Source organism: Glycine soja, chromosome 8 (genome assembly GCF_004193775.1).
Source record: "Glycine soja cultivar W05 chromosome 8, ASM419377v2, whole genome shotgun sequence".
Taxonomy (NCBI): Eukaryota; Viridiplantae; Streptophyta; class Magnoliopsida; order Fabales; family Fabaceae; genus Glycine; species Glycine soja.
In genome coordinates, this window is record NC_041009.1 from 47611984 (window position 1) to 47636068 (window position 24085).

Consider the following 24085-nt stretch of genomic DNA (forward strand, 5'->3'; position numbering starts at 1 on the left):
TTTGGAGGTCTTGTGTTAGGAAAATTTTCAATTGAATGCTTGTATAATAACTTATGGATTTGGGATGTATAAGAAAATTAAAAATTTAGAAATCATGAACAATAGGTGAATAATGTCCTTCAAAATGGAACAATTTGGAGGGTGGGGTGTGAAGATAAGATTAGATTTTGGGAGGACTGTTGGACTGGTGATGGTTAATCATTAATGATGAAATATCCTAGGTTGTATCAAATCTCCTGTCAGCAACAAAAACTCATTCAACAATGGGGTAACTACATAGAAACAGCCTGAGAATGGAACCTTACATGGAGAAGCCCCTTATTTGATAATGAAGTTGACTCGGCTGTTGGATTTCTGGGGGAGATAGCACAGATAGCAGTTCAGCAACATACAACAGACAGTTGGATGTGGAAACCTGACCCCAATGGCCACTACTCCACAAAGAGTGCGTATAATCTGTTGCAGGGAGAAACAGCGGAGGAGAACTTGGATGGAGCTTTTGCGGACCTATGGAAGCTAAGGATCTCAACTAAAACATCAATCTTTGCTTGGCGGCTAATTAGAGATCGATTGCCAACTAAGTCCAACTTGCGAAGGAGACACGTAGAGGTAAGTGATTTAATGTGCCCTTTTTGCAGAAATAAGGAGGAGGATGCAGTCCACTTATTCTTCAACTGCACCAAAACACTACCTTTATGGTGGGAATCTCTATCTTGGGTCAACACCTCGGGTGCATTCCCTCTAAATCCGAGGCAACACTTTCTGCAGTATGGAAATGGGATGAATGGAGGGATAATATGCAACAGATGGAAGTGTTGGTGGGTAGCTTTAACTTGGTCTATTTGGCAGCAAAGGAATAGGATCACTTTTTCAAATGAAACATTCAATGGAAGCAAGATGGACGATGCATTATTCCTAGTCTGGACATGGCTCAGAGCAATGGAAAAAGATTTTGCAATGCTCTTTAACCAGTGGTCTAGCAACCTAACAGTAGACTTTTGTAACTGGGAGAGGATACCAGCTGCTGGATATTGTAGTAGTATATAAGGTGACTAGCTTGGGCCTTATCAAGACTGTCGGAACCAGCTGCCTACCTAAACTCATATTGTAACTTTAGTACGACTGGTACTTATATATATACAATTACTTTTGCTGAGCAAAAATAAATAAATTTAGTGTAAAACGTTTTAAAAGATGATATTAGGGATTCAAGAGGAAAAAACAATTTATGATTTCTAAATTTTTAATAATTTCAGTTAGTTTAAAGAAATGGTTTGTACACAAAAAAGAAGAAAGGTTTAAAACAATGAGCATCCTAAAACTTAATAAATTCAAGAGTTTTAAGTATATAGAGAAATGCTTTACAATAACAATAATGCATAAAAATTATACTAAAATTTAAGCTTTTTTATTTATTTATTTTATGAACTCAAATTCGAGTTATTATCATCATTTTTTATACAATTTTAACTAACATTTAGATATAATAGCATATATTTATATAAATATCCGATGTTATAAATTTGTCATATTTATCAACTATTGAAATTTTTACTTGATTTTATTTAACTCTAACTATTACTTTTTAATATTCAATGCATCAAATATTTTAAATTGATTTTGTTTTTTTTTGTTTTTTTATTTATAGATATAATTTTAAATAAATTTAGAAAAATTAAAAATAATCTTAAAAATAAATTTCACATAAAAAATTGATTGACTTGATTCTAAAATATTATCCCAAAAAACTAAAACAAGTTCATACTATATCATTATCATAAAATACATAATTTGAAACTAAAATAATCTCAATCTTCAATTTCATTTTTTATTAACAACTAAAATTACTATTAACAAAAAGCAACAACTAAAATAACTTGTTTTATCATCTGAAGTGAATTACTCATTTAAAGGAACCTTATCCCTATTTGACATGGCTCAATATCGGACAATTGAACTCGAGCAATCTGTAATTTAAAGGTTGATTTCTAGCTCAAATTTGCTCATTTAAACTCACTTGTAGTAATAGTACAATTGTTCTATATGTTTGTAGGTGTTAGTGGAGATCAAAACCAAGGTGAGAAACAAGGGCGATTTCATGTAATCGGTGTCCTTCCACATGATTTGCTTCTCATAACTGTGCGTATGCAAATAAATAATTTCTAGAAGGAACTACAAATACAGGGATGCAGCAAAGACAATGTCCCTCTTGATCTTGGACACAGCTTCTTCAAACTTTGCCTCAAGTTGAGTTTCCCCAATTGACTTAGCTGCTTCTATTAACTGCTGAAGAACTTCCTCAAGTCGTCTAATTGCTCTAATCAAGCTACCTTCAAAGACTTGAGTGATTTCCATGATCTCATAGAACTTTGAACCTTTCGCCCAAGCATACACAGCCTCCATAATGTCAGGCCTAAACGACTTAACAAAACTCTCAACGTCAATTTCCACCTGTTTTTTTTGGTAAATGATCAAAGAAAAAAGAATTCGTCAAAGCATTGTACAACTATAAAATGAAGACACTCTAAAAAGCTACGAGATAGCAAACTCTACAGGGTTCAAGGAAAAGCAGTCTATTGGACGCTAACAAGGGCGATAAGGATATACTCCTATTCCCTTTTATAAGTCATTTGCGAAACTCGTGTCTCTCCTTCATACAAGTCACCATATAAATTCTATGAAACATGATTTTTTTTCCAAGTCTACCCTTAATCTCTAATTACAGTTACTAGCATATTGAAATTAACGAGGTATTAGAAAGATAATTAAGGTGGAGAGAGAAATTAATAGAGTTGATGGGATTTTCAAATAAAGGTACTTTTAAAAGTTTAGATTTTTTTCCTTTCAAAATCAAGACTATTAATTAAACTAATTTAAATGAACTTGATCTATGTGAAATAGTTAAAATTGATTTATAATAATGAATGGAGGAGGGAGTATATAGAATGACTAAGACATGAGAAAGAAAACTCAGGACCTAGCTCAAAATTAATTGCATCAAAGATGAAAAACAATGATTTGCTAGTTAGAGATGCTGCAGTCAGGAGGAGGGATTTTGTAAAATGATTTAATTACTCATTTAGTTCCTATAGTTGCATAAACTTTGACTTTAGTTCCTTTATTTAAAAATCATCCATTTTTGTCCCTACACAAGCCATTTTTAATCTTTTTTAGTTCTTATACATATCATATTTAACCCTTTTAGCCCCTCCCATCTAAATTCATAGGAACTAAAAGGAATTAAAAATACTAAGTTATAAGGACTAAAAGGTAAAGTTAGTATAACTATGGCCAAATGAGTTAATTAAATGAAAAACAGATTTTAAACCAGAATTCCTAGACCTAATTGGTTTGTGAAGCATACTCCTGGATTGTTAAGATGAGGTGGGGATGCCTAAAAGAAGAACAAAAAGAGGGCAGTTGACCAAATGAATCCCATAAGTATGGAGAAGTAGTAAACAAGTCCACTATGTTTCCCAACCAAGTGCATAACTGAATATCAGATAAATTTGGATCGGAAAAAATGCAGGTGATCAGAGTGATAACAAGAGGTTTATCTAATTATCCATCCTCAAAATGGAACTAACTTGTATAACACTTTGATAATTTTCAGATGATACACTAGATTTTAACAAATAAAACTTGGAACACAATATGTGCAGTTAGATGCCAGATATGCAATGAATTGGCATTTGGTCATTACCTTGCACTCCAGCTGAAGTTGGGCAACTCTCCGAGCCGTGTCTTGTAATTGCATAAAAAGAAAATCAAGTTCTTCCCGAGGTTTGGCAGCATCATGAATTTTTTCTTGCCAGACAAAACAAGAAAGGAGAGAAACCATTTCCTCCACCTTTATGTCCTTTAAAACACCATTGAACATGAGCTCTGTTAGGGTCAGTTCATCTGCACTACTAATTTCACAAGCAACCCTCCCTTTTAATTCCACCACATTGTCACTTGTAGCGTATCTGCAATGAAGATCTGAAGTGAATATCATTTTTATCTACAAAATTCAATCAAATAGGGCTGCTGAAATAATCTGATAGAAAGAAGCATATATAAAAGTCATAAATTTTTTGCTAAACCCACAAATTGGGCATTAAAAGTTGGCTCTAGGAGATTAAGATCTATTGGATAGATCTAAGAACTGCATAAGAGTATTCTGTCACCAAACACATGGAACTGTTGATATAAAGATGATTTGGTGTCTTTAACTTAATGGGGTTAAAGCAGAAAACAAAAATTACAAGCACAAAAAAAAAATCAGCAAACCATTGTGCTGCATTTTGTATGGGGGGAAATAAGAAACACTAATAGGGAGAGAAAAAAAACACACAAAAAGCAGAGGATGACTAATCCACCTTAACAGAGGCAGCAGATGGAAGACTTCAAAATGACAAAAACGGAAAAGGACCAAATGGTATTATGTTGCATTTGTGCACAAAAACTGAGATAATATTTCAAGGAAACAACTAATTCCTTTCAGAAATATGTTGGTAGAAACTTCTGATATAAAGCAGTTCAGAATAGAACACGAACATCTATCCAAGTCAAAGCTTCAAGGTTTTGCAGCATAAAAAACATAAAGGGGTGGGGGAAAGAACAAAAGTACTAAAGAAGTTTCATTACCCGAGCCTACGAAGAACTCTCTTTCTTGCCTTAAGTTCATCCTTGAAGGCTAAAGCAGAAGAAGATCTTAATGTTTTCTTAATGGACTTTATCTTTGCAGTCAGTTCTTGCTTCCTCTGAAAAACTTTCAATTTCTGTTTTATAAGTGGTGACTTTGCAATTTCATGCTTTTCAAATAGGCTCTCCAAAGCCTCTATTCTACGAGATGCTTTTTTATATGAACTGCTTTGAATCTGATAAAAATAAAAATGAAGATTGTGTAATTGGGAAAGATTCAAAAGGAAAAAATGAATAAATGAATAGATGAGCACAATACCTTCATGTCTTCTTCAGGATCTAGAAGTGGCAATCCTTTCTCACCAAATCTAGTAAGAGTTTCCAACACTTTTTTCAGTGTGTTTTCTCGAGCTTCCAATGGCAAAAGATCCTTCGGTATATATAGACGCAAACTACTTATTGTATTGATCTGAAAACAACACATAATTTACTAATCATTATTAAACATAAAGCCTATACAATTCCATTAAATTCAACATTTTAAGAATGGATTGGATAGAGGCTTTAATATCAGATTGAAAATACTGAATTTAAATCCCATGGAAGCTTCAAGGGAACAGCTCTAAAAAAAAAAATTAAGAATCTAATGTCAAATGTTATGATGTATTTATAGTGTAAGTAAAAATCAATGAAGTTAAAAAAAGCAATGCTCAAAACAATGACAGAAAACGCATCAACCCAACCATGCAGAACAAAGTTTTGAATGTTAGCATCATATGCTTCCTACACTAGCTTTTTTCTTTTCCCTTGGCAATTTTCATGAAATTATCTGATCCAACAATTTAAGGAGAATCCCAAGGGTATGTTTGGTAGTGAAAATTTGGAGGGAAAGGGAAGAAAAGGTAAAATATTCATTTCTAATAAATATTCTCTAATTTGATAGCTTAAAAATCAAAAGAAATAAAATGATAGATTAACATAAATATGATGCCCTAATCTTGTGTTTATTTTCATAAACATTATATAACTCTTTTACTATAACAATAAAAAAAAAATTGTCAACCTTTTCCTTTCCCTCCAAAACTCCACTCTCGAACATACCTTAAAAGAAATATTTAAGAACTTTTATCGAATAAATGCACAGTAAAACTACCAATTAATTTGGAAACTCCTGTTGGTTGAGAAACTTGCTATTTTTACTGCAACCTAAGAAGTGAAAAGCATAAAAGTTACAGCAACAGCAAGTGCTTCAGTCTTGTTATTAGAGGTATATGAATTCTTGTTTTACAATCATAACTAAATGTCTAAACCAAATGACAGATTTGGAAACATCATACTGTTGAAATGCAATCTAAAAAAAGAAATCATTTAAGTCCCAGCCTTGCAGATATATTACATCATTTAACAGTTTAAAAGACTTTACCTGAGAGATAGGAACCGAAACCACTAGAGGTTCTCCAACTTCTTTCAGAGGAACAATCTTGATAGATTTTTTTCCAATTTTATCTTTCCTCACAACACATCTCGTAAGAACATCAACAATGTAAGATGCATCTTCAGGTTTTATGCTTGCATCATCTGAAATTGGTTTTTTGATTTTTATGATCAACAAACTAAAATTCTAATACACAAGAGCATATATAAATCACCATAAGCCATTAAGAATTCTCACCTTCAGATACACTCTTGACCCTTTCAAAATTAATGACCAACCCCCAAGTCAACTGATCCTCAATAAAAATGAGGGGTAGATCTTCATCACTTGATGTGCATTTGAGAGAGACAAGCCTACCAGGCTGTAAAAAAGGTAAACAATGCCTTGGAGACAGCACAATGTCACGAATCTCCTTATTCAAAGCTCTATGCTGCTCAAGCAGATTGAAATAATCCTTCAGACTGTTTTCTTCTTCAATAACAATTGATTCCCTCTCTTCTTCAAGACTCTTTATTTGTTTCTGTATATGCAAAAAATAGAAAGAAGAATTATACTTTTTCTAGATCAGGAACAAATCATATTTCTAGCTTTCATAAATTTAAACAAACCTCAAGATCAGGAATGGCACGATCAGCTTGGAACTGAAAAAAGGAATTACGTAGCAAATTTTCAGGATCACCATCTTCACACCGCATTTGGTTCAAAATCATGTTGTAGCTTAAATGAAAGGCACTGAAATGCAGGGGAAGGAAAATTTAAAAATTATGTAATAGAGACAACAATTTATTTATGCAAGCTATATGAAAATAGATAACATTTCTTTTAGTGGATGAACATCATATCATCAAAAGCTCATATTATCATGCATTAGATTTTGAACAGTCTCCATTATGGACAATAATAAGTACTGGATAGTCAAGAGCACCAACAAGAAACCTGTTTCCTAAGTTTCAGAATCATTAAGACCTCTAACAAAATGAACAGGTAAACCATTATCTGGCAGAACCTTGTTAGATATGAAACTCTCCAAAATTAAATTAAACCAACAATTTACCTGTTTAGACTATCAGCTGCCCCTTTAACCATATTTTTAGCAGTAGAAGGCTCCATCTTCTCATCAACCATGAGGATACATATTCCACGTTCATCAATGCCTCGTCGACCAGCACGACCACTCATTTGAATATATTCTCCACTGGATATCCACCTAAACTTGTCCCCGTCAAACTTCCGGACATTTGTGAAAACAACAGTTTTTGCAGGCATGTTCAAACCAATGCTAAATGTCTCGGTGGCAAACAAACACTACAGAAAAATATTTCAGTAGTTAGAATCACAAGAATTAATAATTTTAATCAAACAAGGATTCTTAACTGTATCAATATTAAGACAAAATATCAAATGAACATATATTTGCTCCTAGAATACAATAGTAATCTTAGTAGGTTAAAAATTAAAACCAAAACTACAGAGCAAAAAAGAGGATAAGGAACCCCTGACTAGTATGAGATTTCAGAGCAATATAAGAAGTCACATGGCTTAATGACCGAAAAGAATATTTCTTAAAAATAATCGCTTTTAGATTTATATAATACAGGGGTGGATACCATATGATGCCTGCACACAGATTGTTATAATTGCTACTAACTAAGCAACTATTACCGCTAATAAACTCCTTTACCAGCATGTAGTTATGTTTTTAACCAAGGTACGTAATTTCATGCTTTTAAGTTTTAACCAAAGTGTGGCATCCAGTTTATATACAGGTTCACGGCTTATACAGATGAAAAAAGTATCATATCTCATGATTCATTTCCACAAACCTTGATTAGTCCCTCTTGAAATAAGATCTCAATCACTTCCTTTAGAATTGGGAGTAAACCAGAGTGATGTACTCCTATTCCACGTTTCAGCAAGGGCAGCATGTTTGAAACCTAAAAAAAATAAAGATACCTTAAAAGTGACACAACATGCAACTAAAATTGTATTTCTAGACAGTTGGGCAGAAAGCAGTGGTGTTAAGAAACAGCAAGCTTAAACATCAAACAAGTTTTGGGAGGATTCAAGGGCAGGTACTTCCTCAACTATTCCATGGTGTATACAAAACGGTCAGATGGTGACTTCCTTGAAACAACCATGATCAGAGCACAAAAGGGAAGCCAAAGTTAAAATGCTTGAATTGAAAATATAAGCCAATATTGTCACTGAGAAATAAAATGCTTGAATTCTGAACCACAAATACAGCAAAGCTCTTCCAGCAGAGACTAGGTAAAGCTCCCTAATAACACAAGCCTAATAAATCCTAAGCCCACAACTCCTGTGGCATTCTTGTTTACTTCAGTTATAGTCTGCAATAGAACTGACAAATGGAAGTTGAGTTTGGTTTCAACTCTTTCCTCCCCAAATAAGGACCTTAAGTAAAATCAATAAGAACTTCTACTTATTTGTAGAGTAATTAGAGAAATTATAAACGCTAAAACTCAGTAATCTGCATAAGCAGTGGTAATGTGCCCCAAAGAGGGGGAGGGGGGCACCAAAGTTAAGGAAGTATCTTGCCTGGGGAAGTTTCTTATCATCATCTGAAAGCATGTCCATAGCACTACAAAATATTTGTTCAATATTATCCTTCTCATTATCCCCATTAAGATCCATTTTTGCCATCTACGGAAACAAAAAAAAGACATTAGAATGAAAAGAAATAGATACTTTTGACAATGCACAAGAATTTGGACTTTACCTGCATTGCAAGAAACTCACACTCCCTTTTGCTAAAGCTGAAGAGTATGACAGGGTCATATTGACGCTGAATGATCATTTTCACCATCTTGAATATGTCACTTTCTTCACCACTTCTACCAAGCACCAAACCTTTTTGCCACTTGCCATTTTCTTTCTTCTTGTCACCCTCAGTGGCAGGAATGAGAGCATTCAAAGATTTCTGAAAACTGTCTTCACGAAACTTTCCCTTTTCGTCGACAACCAAATACAGACCATCACCTCCAGAAGGGAAAAGATAATGCTGGAGGGGAGTTGGTCGGTAATCTGTATAAACGACATGACAAGGCTGTTGGTGCACCTGCAAGTAAGCTACTAAAGTGTTAGAGCAGCAGCTAATGTAATAAATAAAGGTAATAAATAAAGAGCAAATGACCTTCGCCACCCAATCAGCAAACTCTTTGGCATTGGGGACAGTGGCAGAGAGGAAGACGAAACGTGAATTCTTGGGGGACAAAACAATGCTCTCTTCCCAAACCACACCCCTCTCACGATCACGCATGTAATGGACCTCATCAAAAACAATCCAAGCTACCTCCCTAGTGAGCTCAGAGCCTTTGTATTGCATGCTACGCCAGATTTCGGTAGTCATGACCAAGCAAGAAGCATTGGGATCAATTGTGACGTCTCCGGTCATCAAACCAACGTCGGAGAATTCTTCCTTGAATTCTCTGTACTTCTGGTTGCTGAGGGCCTTGATAGGGGAAGTGTAGACCACGCGCTGGCCATTACGGAGGGACATGGCAATAGCATACAATGCCACCACGGTTTTCCCAGCAGAGGTGTGTGCAGAGACCTAAGGGTATAGAAAACAAGTGAGAAAAGGAATCAAAGCAAAATAATAACAAAATAGAATACGATTTGAAGACAGACCATGACGGACTCGCCGTTTTCGAGGCAAGAAATGGATTTGGACTGAAAAGGGTCGAGAGGGAAGGGGAAGTTCTTGGCGGGTTCTGAAGTAGTAGTGTGAGTTGGAGAAGAAGAAGAAGCGTGGACGTTGTTGTAACCATCTGGATATGAGACATGGTGCACACAGTCATGGAGTGGTTGCAAAGTTGAACTTGAAGGCTCCTCTGGGGACTTTCTCTTTAGTGACCCCATCGATCAAATGCTCTCTGTTCTCTGTTTCTCTAGCATAAACCCTAATTGCAGCCTCTCTCTACTCTCTAACCATAAACCCTAATCTAAATAAACAAATCATTTATACCTACGCGCCGCCACACACCTTGCCCAACTTCAACGGTGGCCAACGCCCTACCACACTCTTCAACTAAATAAATTCGCCACCTGCCTGCAATTTTAGCTACTTAAATATGGAAAGTTTCTTATTTCAAAAAAATATAAATATAATTAATAAATACTTTTTCAAACTTTAGTAACTACGTTCGCAAAGAATGCTTTGTTTAATAAAAATATGTATCTAATTATTTTTTTGAAACAATATTTATTATACACCGCCAGTCACACTAATAGTATCAAACTCTAATGTATTTAGAGTCATCCGTCGTCTCTAATCTGGAATAAAAAATATTTTTTAATAGAAATATTATTCATTTGATTATTGAAATCAAATCTTAAAAGTCAGTGTTAGAATTTTTGATAATATTTCATTATCTATTATAGTGTGCTTTTTATACTGATATTTGTTAATTTCAAGTGGTAAGAAACTTTATTCTTTCAAGTAATGTTTATCATTTGAGAATTATGAACGAAAAAAAATTAACTGTAATTTTTTACTCTTAAAAGTTTCACAATGTAGCAAATTTTGCTCTTAAAAATTTGTTTTCATGAAATTTTGCCCCCCCAAATTCATGTAATCATGATGAGTTTAATAATTTTTGTTTTACCCACATATCCTGCTCTTGTATCCCTGTGCATGCGCGCTTGGGCATTCCTTGTATAAAAAAGTTAAAGAAACAAGTGCAGAATTGAACTATCCGAAGCTAGATTAGTAGAAAACAAACAAATGAGATGCGACTGGTAACAGGACTAACAGTATAACAAATTTAGTCGTCATTGTTTATAACCATAATCATTTCTGGATGAAAAGCTCCATCCTGTTCACCAGCCACTACTATTCCTTTCCATCTTATTCTATCACTTATTTCTTTTACTTTAAGAATTACATTTCCGTGATCCCTGACAATAACAGCTCCTTTGGGACGAAGAATGCGATGCATCTCCAGAAGAATATCAGTAATATCACACCTACAAGAGACATTTTGATTTTCATGTTCAGTACAAATTAGAAAAATTGCATCCCTTTTTAACTACTAAAAGTTTAAATCATACAATGTACTCCTATATTGAGAACATATCTCAAGAATTTTGTAAATCCAGATCAAAATTAAAAGTTAAATTAATAGTAATAAGACTCCTTATAAAGTCATGCTAATTATTTTTTTTTTAATCTTGGCCATCTAAATTAAAATTTAATAGTAATCTATATTTATTGTTTTTTCTCTCTCTCAATATGCATGTATCAGGCTCAAAGATGCTATTTGTGTTATTTTGGTTCTTGAAAGTTTCTGATTGCATAAATTAGATTTTCTAACAAGCAAGCAATTTTTATATCATAAACTTGTAAATTAAGAACATTGAAGATCGAAACAACACAGATTGCTCAAAGAATCTATACTGCTATGATTAAGCTTACTTGTCCATATACATACTGAATACACCACTAGCATGTATCAAGTCATATGTTCGTGGGTATGTCGAAAAGGGCTCACACCTGCAAGCAAGGCAATGTTGTTCCTTCATTATTTCAATCTCAAAAGTACATGCTCAAATGCAAACAGAGACAAAGTATATGCATGAAGATAAATATGAATTAAGCATATGTAAGACGTCCAAAATAAGAGAAACTAAAGGACTCAAAATGACAATATGCAGTTAACTTTGGATTGAAGAAAAGGGACAAAATGAGAAAAGAATAGAACAGTCTTATTTAGTAAACAAAGTCATTGTAGCTTATCATTAAATATAAATCACACAATAGTAATCATACCACAATCATATATATTACACAAAAAATGTATTTTATTGTAACTTCATGGAGTTGAAAGTTCAGAGCAGATATAATGCACCAATAGGTTATACGTATTCAAGTTCTATGCTAAAAAAAATGCACTAATTGTCTAATTACAGTGACAAAATACATGTTCGACATCAAACACCTTGAAGCCAAGCAGAGAGAAAAGAAATTTGTGTAAATAACCAACTGTTGGCAATCACACTCTATCCTTTGATACTCAACCTTTGAAGCTAAACAAAAACTAACTGCAAAAATAACATGTGCAGGATGCATGATGATGATACGAAAGTCAATAGGTAAAATTTACTTTCATAATTCTGAATAATATGCTTGCAGCTGAAATCTTTTATGCTAAACTCATCTTCAAAACCTTGTAACTAACCAGTATACAATAAATATTTTAAAGTAGAAAGTAAAGATAATTTGTGCATACCAATCCATGTAAGTTCCTATAAGGCCTCGTTCGTAGATAATGCCAAGATTGTTGCTTTTTGCATCAAAGGGAACAACATTCATAACCCAAACAGGATATTTCACTATTGCAGCTGCAAATCCACCAAAGCCAGCATTCATATCCATAACATTTCGATATTTGCCAGAAGTGAGGGATTTAAGAAGGACCCCATAATTGGACACTCTCCTTTTCCATGTCTGATTGTCTTCAATATATGTTTTGAGAAGGAAGCCATCATCATTTTCATTTCTGACCCTTGGTGGAACAGTTTCCAACCTCTCAGGCCATTTCTCAAGAACACCTCCGGATACTTCATGTACATCTTTCACGTCTGGAAGAGGAAAAATGCATGCAGTCATTTTGGTATACCTGTTGAATAGTCATGCCTATGAAGTATGAGTATAATACATGGGAAAATGATCTAAATATAAGCATACTATGCGTAAAAGTGGAACAGAAACCTTAGCATACATATTTCCATCTTCTAGTGTCCTCTCAACAATGGTAAGACAACAAAAAAATTTGATCCCACAGGTATGGTCGGCTACAAGGATCACACAATGTAATTCGGCTCACTTAAAGACTAAATCATCATAAATATTATTCCCCATGAGATCCTTCTTAATAACTATCTCCGATATTGTTCTAAGTCTTTCTATTGGACTAAAAACCATTCAATCTACTTGTCTCACTTGTGCATCCTCTCAACAGTGGTAAGTTGAAATAAAGAAACTTACCAACCAGCATCAGGGTCAGACTCAGATGAGTTGCAGAACTTGGGGGATCTCCTAGTCTTCAACTTTTGCATGCAGCTGATATGATCTCTGTGTTTTTGCCAGACAGCAATCTGGTCTCTCTCAGCAACTTTTTCCCAGCACAGTCGCATTGCAAGGTCTTCTAAAATGTTTTGCTCCTTTTTTAACACCTTAGGCTCTGTTTCCCACGCTTTGTAGTTTACCCTCCAATTTATGGGTGGCCCAGACAGTACCCAAAATCCTCCAGGACGCAAAATCCGGTCAATCTCTCTTAGGTATAGCCCATCTTTAACAAATTAAACAAATATTAGAGATTAGCATCATAATTAAGTTCAAACCAAGTTCTCTACAATGAATTAGCTGGATAAATTTAAGTGTTAGCTTATTATATTGAAACATTTGATCGTGACATTAAATGAAGTTGTTCCACAGATTCCACAGATATATAATATAAACGCATGTGGGTTCTCTGCTACAATGTTAGATTCCGTGTCAAAACCAATTAACACTAAATAAAAATGCCCATTAGATATATAAAGCATCCCAATAACTGACGCAGGGGACCTAGAACTTTCCAACACTCAGAATGGAAGTAGGAAATTAAAAAAATATATTTTTTCTAATGCATACATTTAATGTTTAAGTGAAAAGATTAAAGTAATACCATAATCAGTCCATGGGACAAGGCATCTAGAGCAATGGACCATATCAAATGATCTTGAAGGGAATGTTAGCCTGTGAATGCTTAGTACACCAAGCAATGCTGGGAGTCCCCTTTCTAGGGCAAACTGTACTTGAGATTGATGTTCATCACTTGGTGCAAGTGACATTGTCAAGATATCATAGTCCATCAGAGAAGCTCCAAAGCTTGCAACCTACGATTATGCACATTCAGAACACAAATTCATTACATGAAGTTATAATAAATAAACCCAAAAAGAAGAACAAAGTTTCATTATCCAACATTGAGCAGAGACGAAAAATATCAAAGCAGTTAAGTAAGGTTCGTAACTAATGGGTCATGATTAGTAGAACTAAACAGATGCCATATGAAAAAGAACTAATCAACAACATGAAAGTACAATTAAATCGTACTTTCCCAGTGGCATTAGATTCAGCAGAAGGGGAACTACACTAACAATACATGCTAATTAAACTTTAAAAAGAAAGCAGGCTAAGGAGACTTCCTATTAGTTATTTTTATATAAAAAAAAAGTCTTTGATTATACATAAGCTCTCATTTGATTGAAAAGCCTCTCTGTTTTTGTTGCTCAAGAAACTCCTCTTGTAGTAACATGTAAAAGTACAAGCTAAAAAAAGGCGAATGAAATGATAACAGGGCAAACAATTAAGAGAGGACAAAAGAAAATAAAGAAAGAGAATAGAAGGAAGGAAAAAGCATAATAAGATATAGAAGCTGACTCACCCCACAACCAACATCAAGCACTGTTCTGACATCCCCAGATTCTAAAGGCACGGGAAGAAGACGTTTTAGAGCATTAACATAAGCATCGACTCCTTCGGGAAACGAAGTGCCACCTCCAGGGAACACAAAACGGTTACCTTCCAACCTAACCCAATTCTGTGACTTCTTATACTCCACAAGCTTGGGAAAAGGCACGTTACTGAACCATGCAGTGTCCTTACTCTTAGGCCAAGGAAACGGGGTTTGGTACCCTGTTGGGGTTGGAATGAGGCACCTCAACCTTTGATTGCTTTGAGGGCAATGACGCTCTTTGCGGAACATTTTAGCTTTGGGGAAGCGTCTCTGCCTCATGGGGTCTTGGCATGGACAGTGGTTGGTGTAGTTATCTGGGCAGAACTCAAAGTCAAAGTGGAGTTGTTGGGGTTGCAAGTTTTCATGGATACTAGGTGAAGAGGGAGCAATGAGAATGTACAAGAGAGAGGTCAAGAGAAGAAGGGCGGAGAAGATTTTGAGACAAGCAGGGGTGTTCTTCATCTCTCTCACTCCGAGGTTGTTGTTGACTTTGTGAACTGAAGTTGCAACGTATATGAATGATATAGTATTTGTGGTCACGGATATATACCAGAAGAGGAAGAGAAAACAAAAATTAATGAGGAAGGAATTATTGGTTGGATTGTTCTGCTGTGGTCCTTTGTTGGATCGATGCATGTGAATTATATGGCAAATGTCACATTACATCTGCTGTGGTCCTTTGTTGGATCAATTGCTAACCTTGCTATCATATCTCACAAATTTAGGGGGGTTTCATAAACTTATTTTTAGGTTATTAATTAGTTGAATGAGTTTCTGCCAAAGATAGAGAAAACCAGTGAGAGAGAAACAAAGTTTCTGCTACAAAAATTCTTAAATTTAGGAGACTACATATAAATTCTCTTATTTCTATGCTAATGTCATGCCAACTAACTAATGCCTGGATCAGATATGTAAAACCTTCTTAATTGTTAATTGAATGACTCACAAATTACACATGTAACTATTCTAAGAAAACAATGCATGTTCGTAAATCATAAATGTAAGTATCTCCAGCATGCATGAGTTTATAATTATATTTGAGATATTGAAAATATATAAAATTTAAAAATATTTAAGGAAAATTGATATGTCAATAATAAAAAAAATAACAAATAAAAATATATAAACTTAAAAAAAGAGTATATGTGAAATAAGAAAGTTAGTGATGATTATATAAAAAAATTAAAATTTATATATTCAACAAAATAAATTTTATACTGTAAAAGTTAATCAAATTAGTATACACGACAATTCTTCATTGATAATGTAAAAACTCTTTATAGTGTCAATGTATATTTTATTTTTTTCAATATTAAAAGAATATGAATTTATTTTGAAAAATTAAGAATGATTTTAGTCACTGTTTAATAATAATAATAATAATAATAATAATAATAATAATATGATCATTCTTTATTTGCCACCATTATCTAATAAGTCAGAGCAAATAAGATAGATGGAACTTTGTATTTAATCTATCTTTTTATAAATTTAATTCAATTTTATTAAAAATTAAAACTTCATTGCATATTTATATATTGTCATGTGATAGTAGAGTTTGATTATCACAAGAAGCAAAGGGTATAATTGGGCAGACAAATGGAATGCAAAATTCCAATGAGCTTGCACCCGTTCAAGATTCTGAAGCATGCACAACAGCACATGTAATGTGACATTTGCCAACAATTTTAAAAAGAATTTATTGAATAAAAAAATCATTTACTATTTTTAAAAATTTAAAGATGTCGATATATTATTCTTTAAGTATTTTAAAAATACTATTAGAATAATTCATTATAATACTTTAATAAATTATTGAAAAAAATATAAACAAATATTTCCTTTTGATTATAAAAAATAACATTTTAAGAAACATGTAACTCTGAGTGTAATTGATATGAAAATATATATGAAATAAGTAAAATTTGAACTTGTAAGTAACCCACAGTTACTAGATGAAATAAGTAACGTTTTAAGAGAAATAAAACAAGAAAAAATATATAAAAAAAACGTTAATTTTGAATGGAAATAACACGGTTAGTTGATTATTGTTCTGGACTGGATTTTAGTTTTGGGCCCATTGACCTTGGGCCGTCTATCTTGGCCCCTCCAAGGTATGTTGGCGTCGAGTTGCTAACTTGCGCTTGGCGCAGATACGTAAAAGACAAAAAATGTCCTCAATTTTATCAAAATTTAATTTTTATTTAGGATATTTATATCATCATATATTTTTTTCTTTTCTTTTCTAAAACAAATTAAAATATCAGATTTTCTACTTTTATTTTCTTCTTACTTTTTAAACAAAAAAGAACAATAAGTATAATTAGACGAGCGAGTATATTAGTGTTTTTCCTTGATTCAGTAACTGGTTTGACTTTGAAAATATTTAAATTTAGATTGAGATCTGGCATTGGGGAATGAGTCTGCTCCAACAGAGATTCACAGTCCACAGAAGTTGCTCTCTTGTAATTTGTATGTTCAAAGGAAAAAAAAAAATTACACCTTACTTAATTAGATTACTTTTTGATACTATACTAATGAGTGCGCATTTGGTAATAAAATTAATTTTAATGCGTGTTTGGATTGTTGTTTGGCAAATCCAACCCCCCTTTCATAAAACATAATCATTTTTATTTTTGCGGTGAAATTATATGATACTTGATGCTATAAGATTTGAAATGACAATACAAACATTTTAAATCAATAAATATGTCCTAGGTGTATATTTAGATTAATTTAAATTATTTTTGTACATTAAAAATGTATATTTTTTATTATTAAAAATATAATTGACTTTTTTTTTTAATTTTAAAATAACTAAGGACTTAACAACATATTTTTATGACACATACTATTTCACAACAAAGAGGGAGATAACAATAATATGTGATATATTAAATGGTGTGAAGAGAAAAAAGAGAGTGAGAATAACATTATTTGTCTATCAATCATTGCCTGTGTAACAGCATAGTAAAATTAATTAATTTTTTATGTCTATTAAAAACAATTAATTAACCATATTCGATAATGGTCCAAGTCCAACATCTTTTGTACCTTGCTGGCCGTGGAATTTTCCCACGTAAAAAGATGAAGGCAGAACCTAAAATCAGCAAATAAAAAGTAAAGTGAACTGAAACAGCCGAAAAGAAAAGGGAAAGCACATTACGCGGCTGAAAGAGGGTGTTAATCATCATCATTTAGAGTGAGCATAACTTTCTGTACACCACTTTGGTTTATTAAAAGGAAAAGGTAACCTAAGATACGATTTTTTTGACTACTCCACAAGTCAAAAAGATAACCTATGTATGTTATATACATTGAAAACATTTTTCAATACAAAAGATTGACAATAAAATGAAATTTTCAAATTTTAGAGTATGTGTTTGAAATACGTGTGACGAAAAAAATATTTAATGTAATCATAAAATATTTTTGAAATATGTATACTTAAAAAAAAATACCTCATACAATTTTTCTTTTATGTTCAAAATTTCAGAAAACATAATTGCGTAGAGCAGCACGCACTAATGGAAGCTTTTGAGAATGATGTTTTACCTAAAGACAAAAGAAAGTTGATAATTTGGGAGGTGATCCTCAAAATTGGTCCCACGAGGATTAAAAGAATAAAATCAACCCATTCGTTTAAATAAGATTCCTGTATTTGGAAAATAAGTTGATTTTTGAAGATTATCAATTTTGTGTAGATTTTTAGTAAAATTAAGTTTCTTATACGAATAAATTTTCTCTTTGTCATTGAATTTAATATAATTTACATTTTTAAAAAAATTAGATTAAGACAAGTTGTATATATAAAGGTCAATGGTGCAATCGCGGGAGAGGAAGTGAAAGAGAGATTGATTTGACTATGAGCATGCAGTGAGTGTGATCAATAACTCTACCCATTGCTTCAAATTCAATATGCTTTTTGGTTTCGTTTCGTCTCGGCTTGTCTTTCACTTTCTCAACCACCCAACACAACACAAATTCCCTTTCTTCTTCTTCTTCTTCTTCTAAATAGATAGAAGGAATTTAGATTAATTAAAACAACCTTTCATTCATTCTGTTGTGTTGGGAAATATGATGTTCGACTTTGCCAGGATTTGGACCCGAAACACGTTAATAGGTCTCGGCTTGGGTCAGTTTCTTTCTCTTCTCATCACTTCCACCGGCTTCACTTCCTCTGAATTGGCTAAAAAAGGTATGTTTAGTATTTTTCTTTTCGATTCTATGCTTTCTCGTGCCAATTTTCATTTTTAATTCTTTTCATTATTGTAGGAATTAATGCTCCAACTTCACAGTCGTTTCTGAATTATGTGTTCTTGACGCTTGTCTATGGAACTGTTCTCCTATATCGAAGGAAAGCACTCAAGGTTATGATACTATTGCCATTAGGGTTTTATTATTTGCAAATATATGATGCAATGTTTTTTTTTTTTTAAAGATTAAGTCTGTTATTGGGATTGAAAGAGATTGATGGCAAGAAGATTTTAACAGTTTTTGCATGATCCGTGTATTTTATTTTACTCTTAAACTCCTTATGCTTCTCCTTCTATTGTAAAACTGCTGCTGTTCTCCAAATCTCCCTTTCTTTCTGTTGCTCTGCTGCTAAAATTATTGCTTGGAAGGGGTAATTCTTTAGATGCCTGATCTACCAATGTTTAGATGCTCCAACCATTCCACCAATCTGCAAATTTTTTATGTGGGTGGCAAATAGTAAAAACATGCCATGTATTTATATAATGACTTCTTAATTTTTGAGCAAAAGAAATGATATTCTTTTATTTCTGCTTCACGGAGAGAGTGTGAGAGTGCTGCTTTTCAGGAAGATCAGCTGTTCTACTACTTTTTACTCTGTTTTCCTCTCAAGTAAGTAAAACATTTGATGACTACTCCACTAACTTCATATGCTTCTAACACAGGCAAAATGGTACTATTATATAATTCTCGGATTGGTTGATGTAGAAGCAAATTTTCTTGGTAAGTGTTTCATGATTCCAGAGACTTGATATTATATAGTAGTGTAAAAAACATTGGTGAAATTAATATATTTATATGCAGTCTGCTCAAACAATCATTGGTCAGATGACTAAACTATATGACCCAAATTTTAATATTCATATAGAAATTACTCAAACGTGACCTTCCTTTCTTGTATATTTATATTGGACTCTTCCTATGTATTAAAATGAAGCAAGTCATATGTTGATTTAGATGATTTTACTTGCAATAATATCTAAAGTAATTCTCATCTACCGAACAGTTGTGAAGGCATACCAATACACCTCACTCACCAGTGTGATGCTGCTTGACTGCTGGTCAATTCCGTCCGTCATGCTTCTTACATGGCTTTTCTTGAAAACAAAATATAGATTCAAAAAGATTACTGGTGTAGTTGTTTGCGTTGCTGGCCTTGTCTTGGTTGTGTTTTCTGATGTTCATTCAGGTGACCGTGCAGGTGGGTGGCTTTTTACGTACTGCCTAGTGACATCAATATCTTTTAGGCTTAAATATTTTTTAGTCTTCACAATTTAGTATATTTTTTTTGTCCTTACAAAATTATAATTTTGTTTTTTTCCTTACAAAATTATTTTTTTTATTTTTAGTCCTTGTAAATCATGCTTGTTTTGTTTTTTATCCTTATAACGCTTTAAATAATACTTTTTTTTTACTATCTAAAATGTTTCAAGGACTAAAAATAAAGCAAACATAATTTTACAAGGACTAAAAATAAAAAATAATTTTACAAGGATGAAAAACAAAAAAGTGAAAAATTACTAGGACTATAAAGATATTTAAACTTATCTTTTATTTATACTTGAACAGTATATACACCCTCTCAAGCGCATAAAAAAAGTGTGTGCAAGTGTTCCATATCTTTATCCTTAGAAACCATGCAACTAGTAAATTTTTATCCTATATTTAATATCATCAGTAACATGCTTAATTCCAGTTATGGTAGTAGTTTGATGTCATATTCACCTGTTATAGGTGGAAGCAATCCTCGTAAAGGGGACCTTCTTGTTATTGCCGGTGCTACCTTGTATGCAATCAGTAATGTCAGTGAGGTAAGCTGATTGTACTTCTGCTTCAAAATAATTTTGCAACACTCGAGCAGTTGATAGCGTGGCACAAGAAAATTAATATATATACTCACTAACTACTATTGAAAATATTGATTGCTATTCAAAGGACGTGCTTTCTGTCCTAAATGTAAATTCTTATTAAGTTAGTATTTCACAGTTTGTGTTCCACTAGTTTGGGCTAATTCTTGCGATGCACTCCCATCACATTCCCGCCTGACTTCTTATATTAGTGTTTCAGTATGTGTAATCTTCCTTTTGTTGCTGTTATTTCTTTTATATTGCAGGAGTTTCTTGTGAAAAGTGCTGATAGAGTTGAGCTTATGGCAATGTTAGGTCTCTCTGGTGGCATTATCAGTGCCATTCAAATGTATCCTTCAAATTGATTACATACATTAGGAGGACTATGGGTTCTTGCTGTTTTGATTTTTGTCTTAGCTTTCTGTCTGAATATTTATCACAAGGTGCTGTACATTCTATAAACTATTTCTCCCATTAAATTTGCACAGAGGAATCTATTTGGGAGCAGCTGCAGAGGCTCAAGCATTCCTTCCGGGATTTATTGTTTTATGCATGATCATATTTGTTTGACCTTTCAATAGATGCTTGTTCTGTTGCATAACTTAAGCATCTAACTTCATTTTTTATGCCAAATAGTTATTGGTTTGCTCAGTAATTTAACAAATTGTTCTGTGTCATAATTATACTGTACTATGGATTTTGATTTGGGAATTTACTTTGAAATGTTAAATTGATCGAGTTGTAGTCACAGGTGAATGAAATACAATTTTAATGAAGTTCCAACTTCAAGTTTCTAAAATTAATTACTTATTTTTCTAAAAGTGATGTTTTGATATGTAATTCACATTGATTTAATCAAGGAAAAATAAAAACTTATGTCCATTGACTAGAATTATTGCATTTCTTTTTCCTGTTGTATCCTTAATTATTATTACAGAAGCATACTTGAGCGCAATGAACTTAAATCTATTCATTGGTCGGCTGAGGCAGTAAGCTCTCTTTATCACTCTCTCACTATGATTGAGAAAATGATACTATAGAATTTCACTTTAACTAGGATGTCTGATACCAAGTTATAATGTTATATATGTTGTCACAAAATGCTAATTAGTGTGATGTAAGATCTGTAAGCATTATTATTTATATTCATTTCTTTCAATGTTGGTTTCAGGCGCTTCCTTTTGTTGGATTTGCAGTGGCCATGTTTATGTTTTACTCTTTAGTCCCTGTTCTGCTTAAGGTGTGGTTTCAAACCATAGATATTCTGAATATATTTTTTATTATGACTGTGGAATGAAATGAGTGAATAAATGTACCAAAAAGAAAATAGATGGAACTAAACAAAATAATTGATTAAAAAAACTCTAGAATGCAGTTCTTTGGTTTTAATCTGTCTCTCTCTCTCTCTGAGTGTTTCTCTATCATTTTTTACACTGATTTTAATTCTGGACCAAAACAATTTAATAATTATGTAGTACTTTGAAAAATTTATTTCCCATCAAATTTCTTGAAATTCTTTCCTAGCATTGGAGAAATTTAACTTATTCTATAGCCTATGAATGTCTAACTGGCAATGGCATCTTTTGCGTGCCACTTTTCCCTCTGAACATTCATGGTATAGTTTAGCTTAACAAAGGGAGACGGATGATAAATATCCCCCATCCAGCTTTCACTGAGATGTAGTATTGTTAAATATACTCTCTTGTTTTGTTACAGATCAATGGTTCTACAATGCTAAATTTGTCTCTGTTGACCTCAGACATGTGGGCTGTCTTAATTCGTATTTTTGCGTACCATGAGAAGGTCTGATAGTAATGTTACAACCTTGTTATTTTTTCCCACGGGGAAATTCCTATGAGATGTGAGCCGCATTTTCAGCATGCTAACATCTCTAGAGCTAATTATGATTTCCAGGTTGATTGGATGTACTTTGTGTCATTTGGTGCCGTTACCATTGGGCTCATAATCTATTCAGGGTAAGTATTGTTGCACTTTCTTCTCATATAGTTACTGTTGTGATGTTCATCGAGGATTTTCTAAAATTGAATTATTTCTAGATTAATTCTGCTGTTTCTAGCATTTTATGACATAGCTTAACGTCTACATTGAGTATCAATGAGCATTGAGCATTAACCACACATTTATATCAGAAGTGTGGGCATAGCTTGGTACCACTTTCTTTGTCAATGGTGATGGGGTTTATGTTGATTTAGATGTGTGCCCAGTAAGGGAAATTGAGCTATTCCTAATTTATTGGTTTCTGTATCTGTTTGTGGCGGGATTCCTTGCTTGCTGAATTTCTATTTTTTCTTTCATGACGCATTGACACAGTAGTATTTAGAAAGACATATATGAATGCTCCATTGGCTCAAGGTCAAGGATGATTTTAATAAATAGCCCATGATTTTATATTTTTAAGGATTTTTCACAATTAACAATATGGTCAGTCAGCTGTTGTAGGTATAATCTTGTGCTTCTCAAAAGCCGTTGTTTCACATTTTGTTTTCCTCTCTAGCTTGATTCAGGAAACGGAGACTTGAGTATCCTTTAATGTTTCTAATAGATTGAGTCTTTTTTTTTTTTTTCACTATGGTGTTTCTTCTTACTTATTGCAGAGGGGACAGAGATGATGATCAACACCCTCCAAACGCTGCTATCGATGATCATCGCCCTGCAGTCAAACAAGATGAAGAAGCCAATTCAGGAAATCATAGCAAAGGAGCTGCGGCTGGAAGCTCAAAAACATGGGTAGCTTAGTATAGACCTACAGATTCATACACAGAAAAACCATGAGGAAAAGTATCCTCAAGAGAATGGAGATTAGTCTAAATTTATTATGTATTGGCAGCTCCTGCAAGATTGCATTCCAAGAAGATAATGTTCCTTCAGATGCTGCTCTTGTTCACATGTCTTGTAATTTAAAGGATCCTCTAAAGTTTCGTTTGATGGAATTTTGAGAAAACTCTTCATCATCTGGAGATCAATAGCCAACTTTTTAGTCAGTATGTTGTTAATTATCTGATATTTTAAAGTAAGAAATTAATTTAAAGAAATAGAAACTTTTGGAGTCAAATTAGTAGTAGTAGTAGTAATTCTATGTCCTCAATTTAAGGTTGTCTTTGATTATTGGAAATTGTTGTGACATGAATAAGGAATGAAAAGAAAGAAATGGAAGGGGTAAAAATATAAATAAGAAATATAATCGAGCAACATGGATCAACTGACTGACCTGAAATAAAAAACAAAAAACACCACCAACCTTTTCCTCTCATTCAAAGTATCTCCTTGGAGTTGAAGAATGTATTTTGTGCAAATATTATTTAATTCACATGATGTTATTTTCTTTCTCAATAATGGGAAATGCTGAATAATGAGATAAAGTGAACAGCAAGTAGAAGTAG

General features: G+C 33.2%; 3 protein-coding genes across 3 annotated transcripts; 1 reads left to right on the forward strand and 2 right to left on the reverse strand.

Annotated features, from left to right (window-relative positions):
* Positions 1-1968: 1968 nt before the first annotated feature.
* LOC114423810 (DExH-box ATP-dependent RNA helicase DExH9) lies at positions 1969-9940 on the reverse strand. Its single transcript, XM_028390707.1, has 13 exons — positions 9710-9940; positions 9213-9632; positions 8799-9137; positions 8618-8722; positions 7885-7995; positions 7116-7366; positions 6670-6793; positions 6299-6581; positions 6050-6204; positions 4946-5095; positions 4630-4862; positions 3704-3968; positions 1969-2451 (listed from the first exon to the last, which is right to left on the reverse strand). Exons 1-13 carry the CDS (start codon positions 9938-9940, stop codon positions 2173-2175), a joined length of 2946 nt encoding a protein of 981 aa, XP_028246508.1. The 3' UTR covers positions 1969-2172.
* An 820-nt stretch (positions 9941-10760) lies between these two features.
* LOC114423811 (probable methyltransferase PMT19) lies at positions 10761-15148 on the reverse strand. Its single transcript, XM_028390708.1, has 6 exons — positions 14512-15148; positions 13750-13960; positions 13068-13371; positions 12310-12699; positions 11496-11573; positions 10761-11047 (listed from the first exon to the last, which is right to left on the reverse strand). Exons 1-6 carry the CDS (start codon positions 15043-15045, stop codon positions 10846-10848), a joined length of 1719 nt encoding a protein of 572 aa, XP_028246509.1. The 5' UTR covers positions 15046-15148; the 3' UTR covers positions 10761-10845.
* Positions 15149-18406: 3258 nt separating this feature from the next.
* LOC114423813 (solute carrier family 35 member F1-like) lies at positions 18407-23757 on the forward strand. The gene is made up of 11 exons (XM_028390709.1): positions 18407-18781; positions 18859-18953; positions 19503-19560; positions 19844-20038; positions 20572-20648; positions 20951-21033; positions 21622-21673; positions 21856-21924; positions 22401-22487; positions 22599-22660; positions 23300-23757. Exons 1-11 carry the CDS (start codon positions 18661-18663, stop codon positions 23439-23441), a joined length of 1041 nt encoding a protein of 346 aa, XP_028246510.1. The 5' UTR covers positions 18407-18660; the 3' UTR covers positions 23442-23757.
* Positions 23758-24085: the final 328 nt, after the last annotated feature.

Coding starts and splice junctions, on each gene's coding strand:
- LOC114423810 (XM_028390707.1), bottom strand. CDS start 9,940: ATGGGGTCACTAAAGAGAAAGTCCCCAGAGGAGCCTTCAAGTTCAACT. Junction 7,996..8,617: donor ATGATAAGAAACTTCCCCAG/GCAAGATACTTC, acceptor TATTTTTTTTAG/GTTTCAAACATGCTGCCCTT. Junction 6,205..6,298: donor GGTCAAGAGTGTATCTGAAG/GTGAGAATTCTT, acceptor AACCAATTTCAG/ATGATGCAAGCATAAAACCT.
- LOC114423813 (XM_028390709.1), top strand. CDS start 18,661: ATGATGTTCGACTTTGCCAGGATTTGGACCCGAAACACGTTAATAGGT. Junction 18,954..19,502: donor ATCGAAGGAAAGCACTCAAG/GTTATGATACTA, acceptor CTTCTAACACAG/GCAAAATGGTACTATTATAT. Junction 21,925..22,400: donor TAGTCCCTGTTCTGCTTAAG/GTGTGGTTTCAA, acceptor GTTTTGTTACAG/ATCAATGGTTCTACAATGCT.
- LOC114423811 (XM_028390708.1), bottom strand. CDS start 15,045: ATGAAGAACACCCCTGCTTGTCTCAAAATCTTCTCCGCCCTTCTTCTC. Junction 13,372..13,749: donor TGTCCCATGGACTGATTATG/GTATTACTTTAA, acceptor AATTTGTTAAAG/ATGGGCTATACCTAAGAGAG. Junction 11,048..11,495: donor TTCAGTATGTATATGGACAA/GTAAGCTTAATC, acceptor TGTCTCTTGTAG/GTGTGATATTACTGATATTC.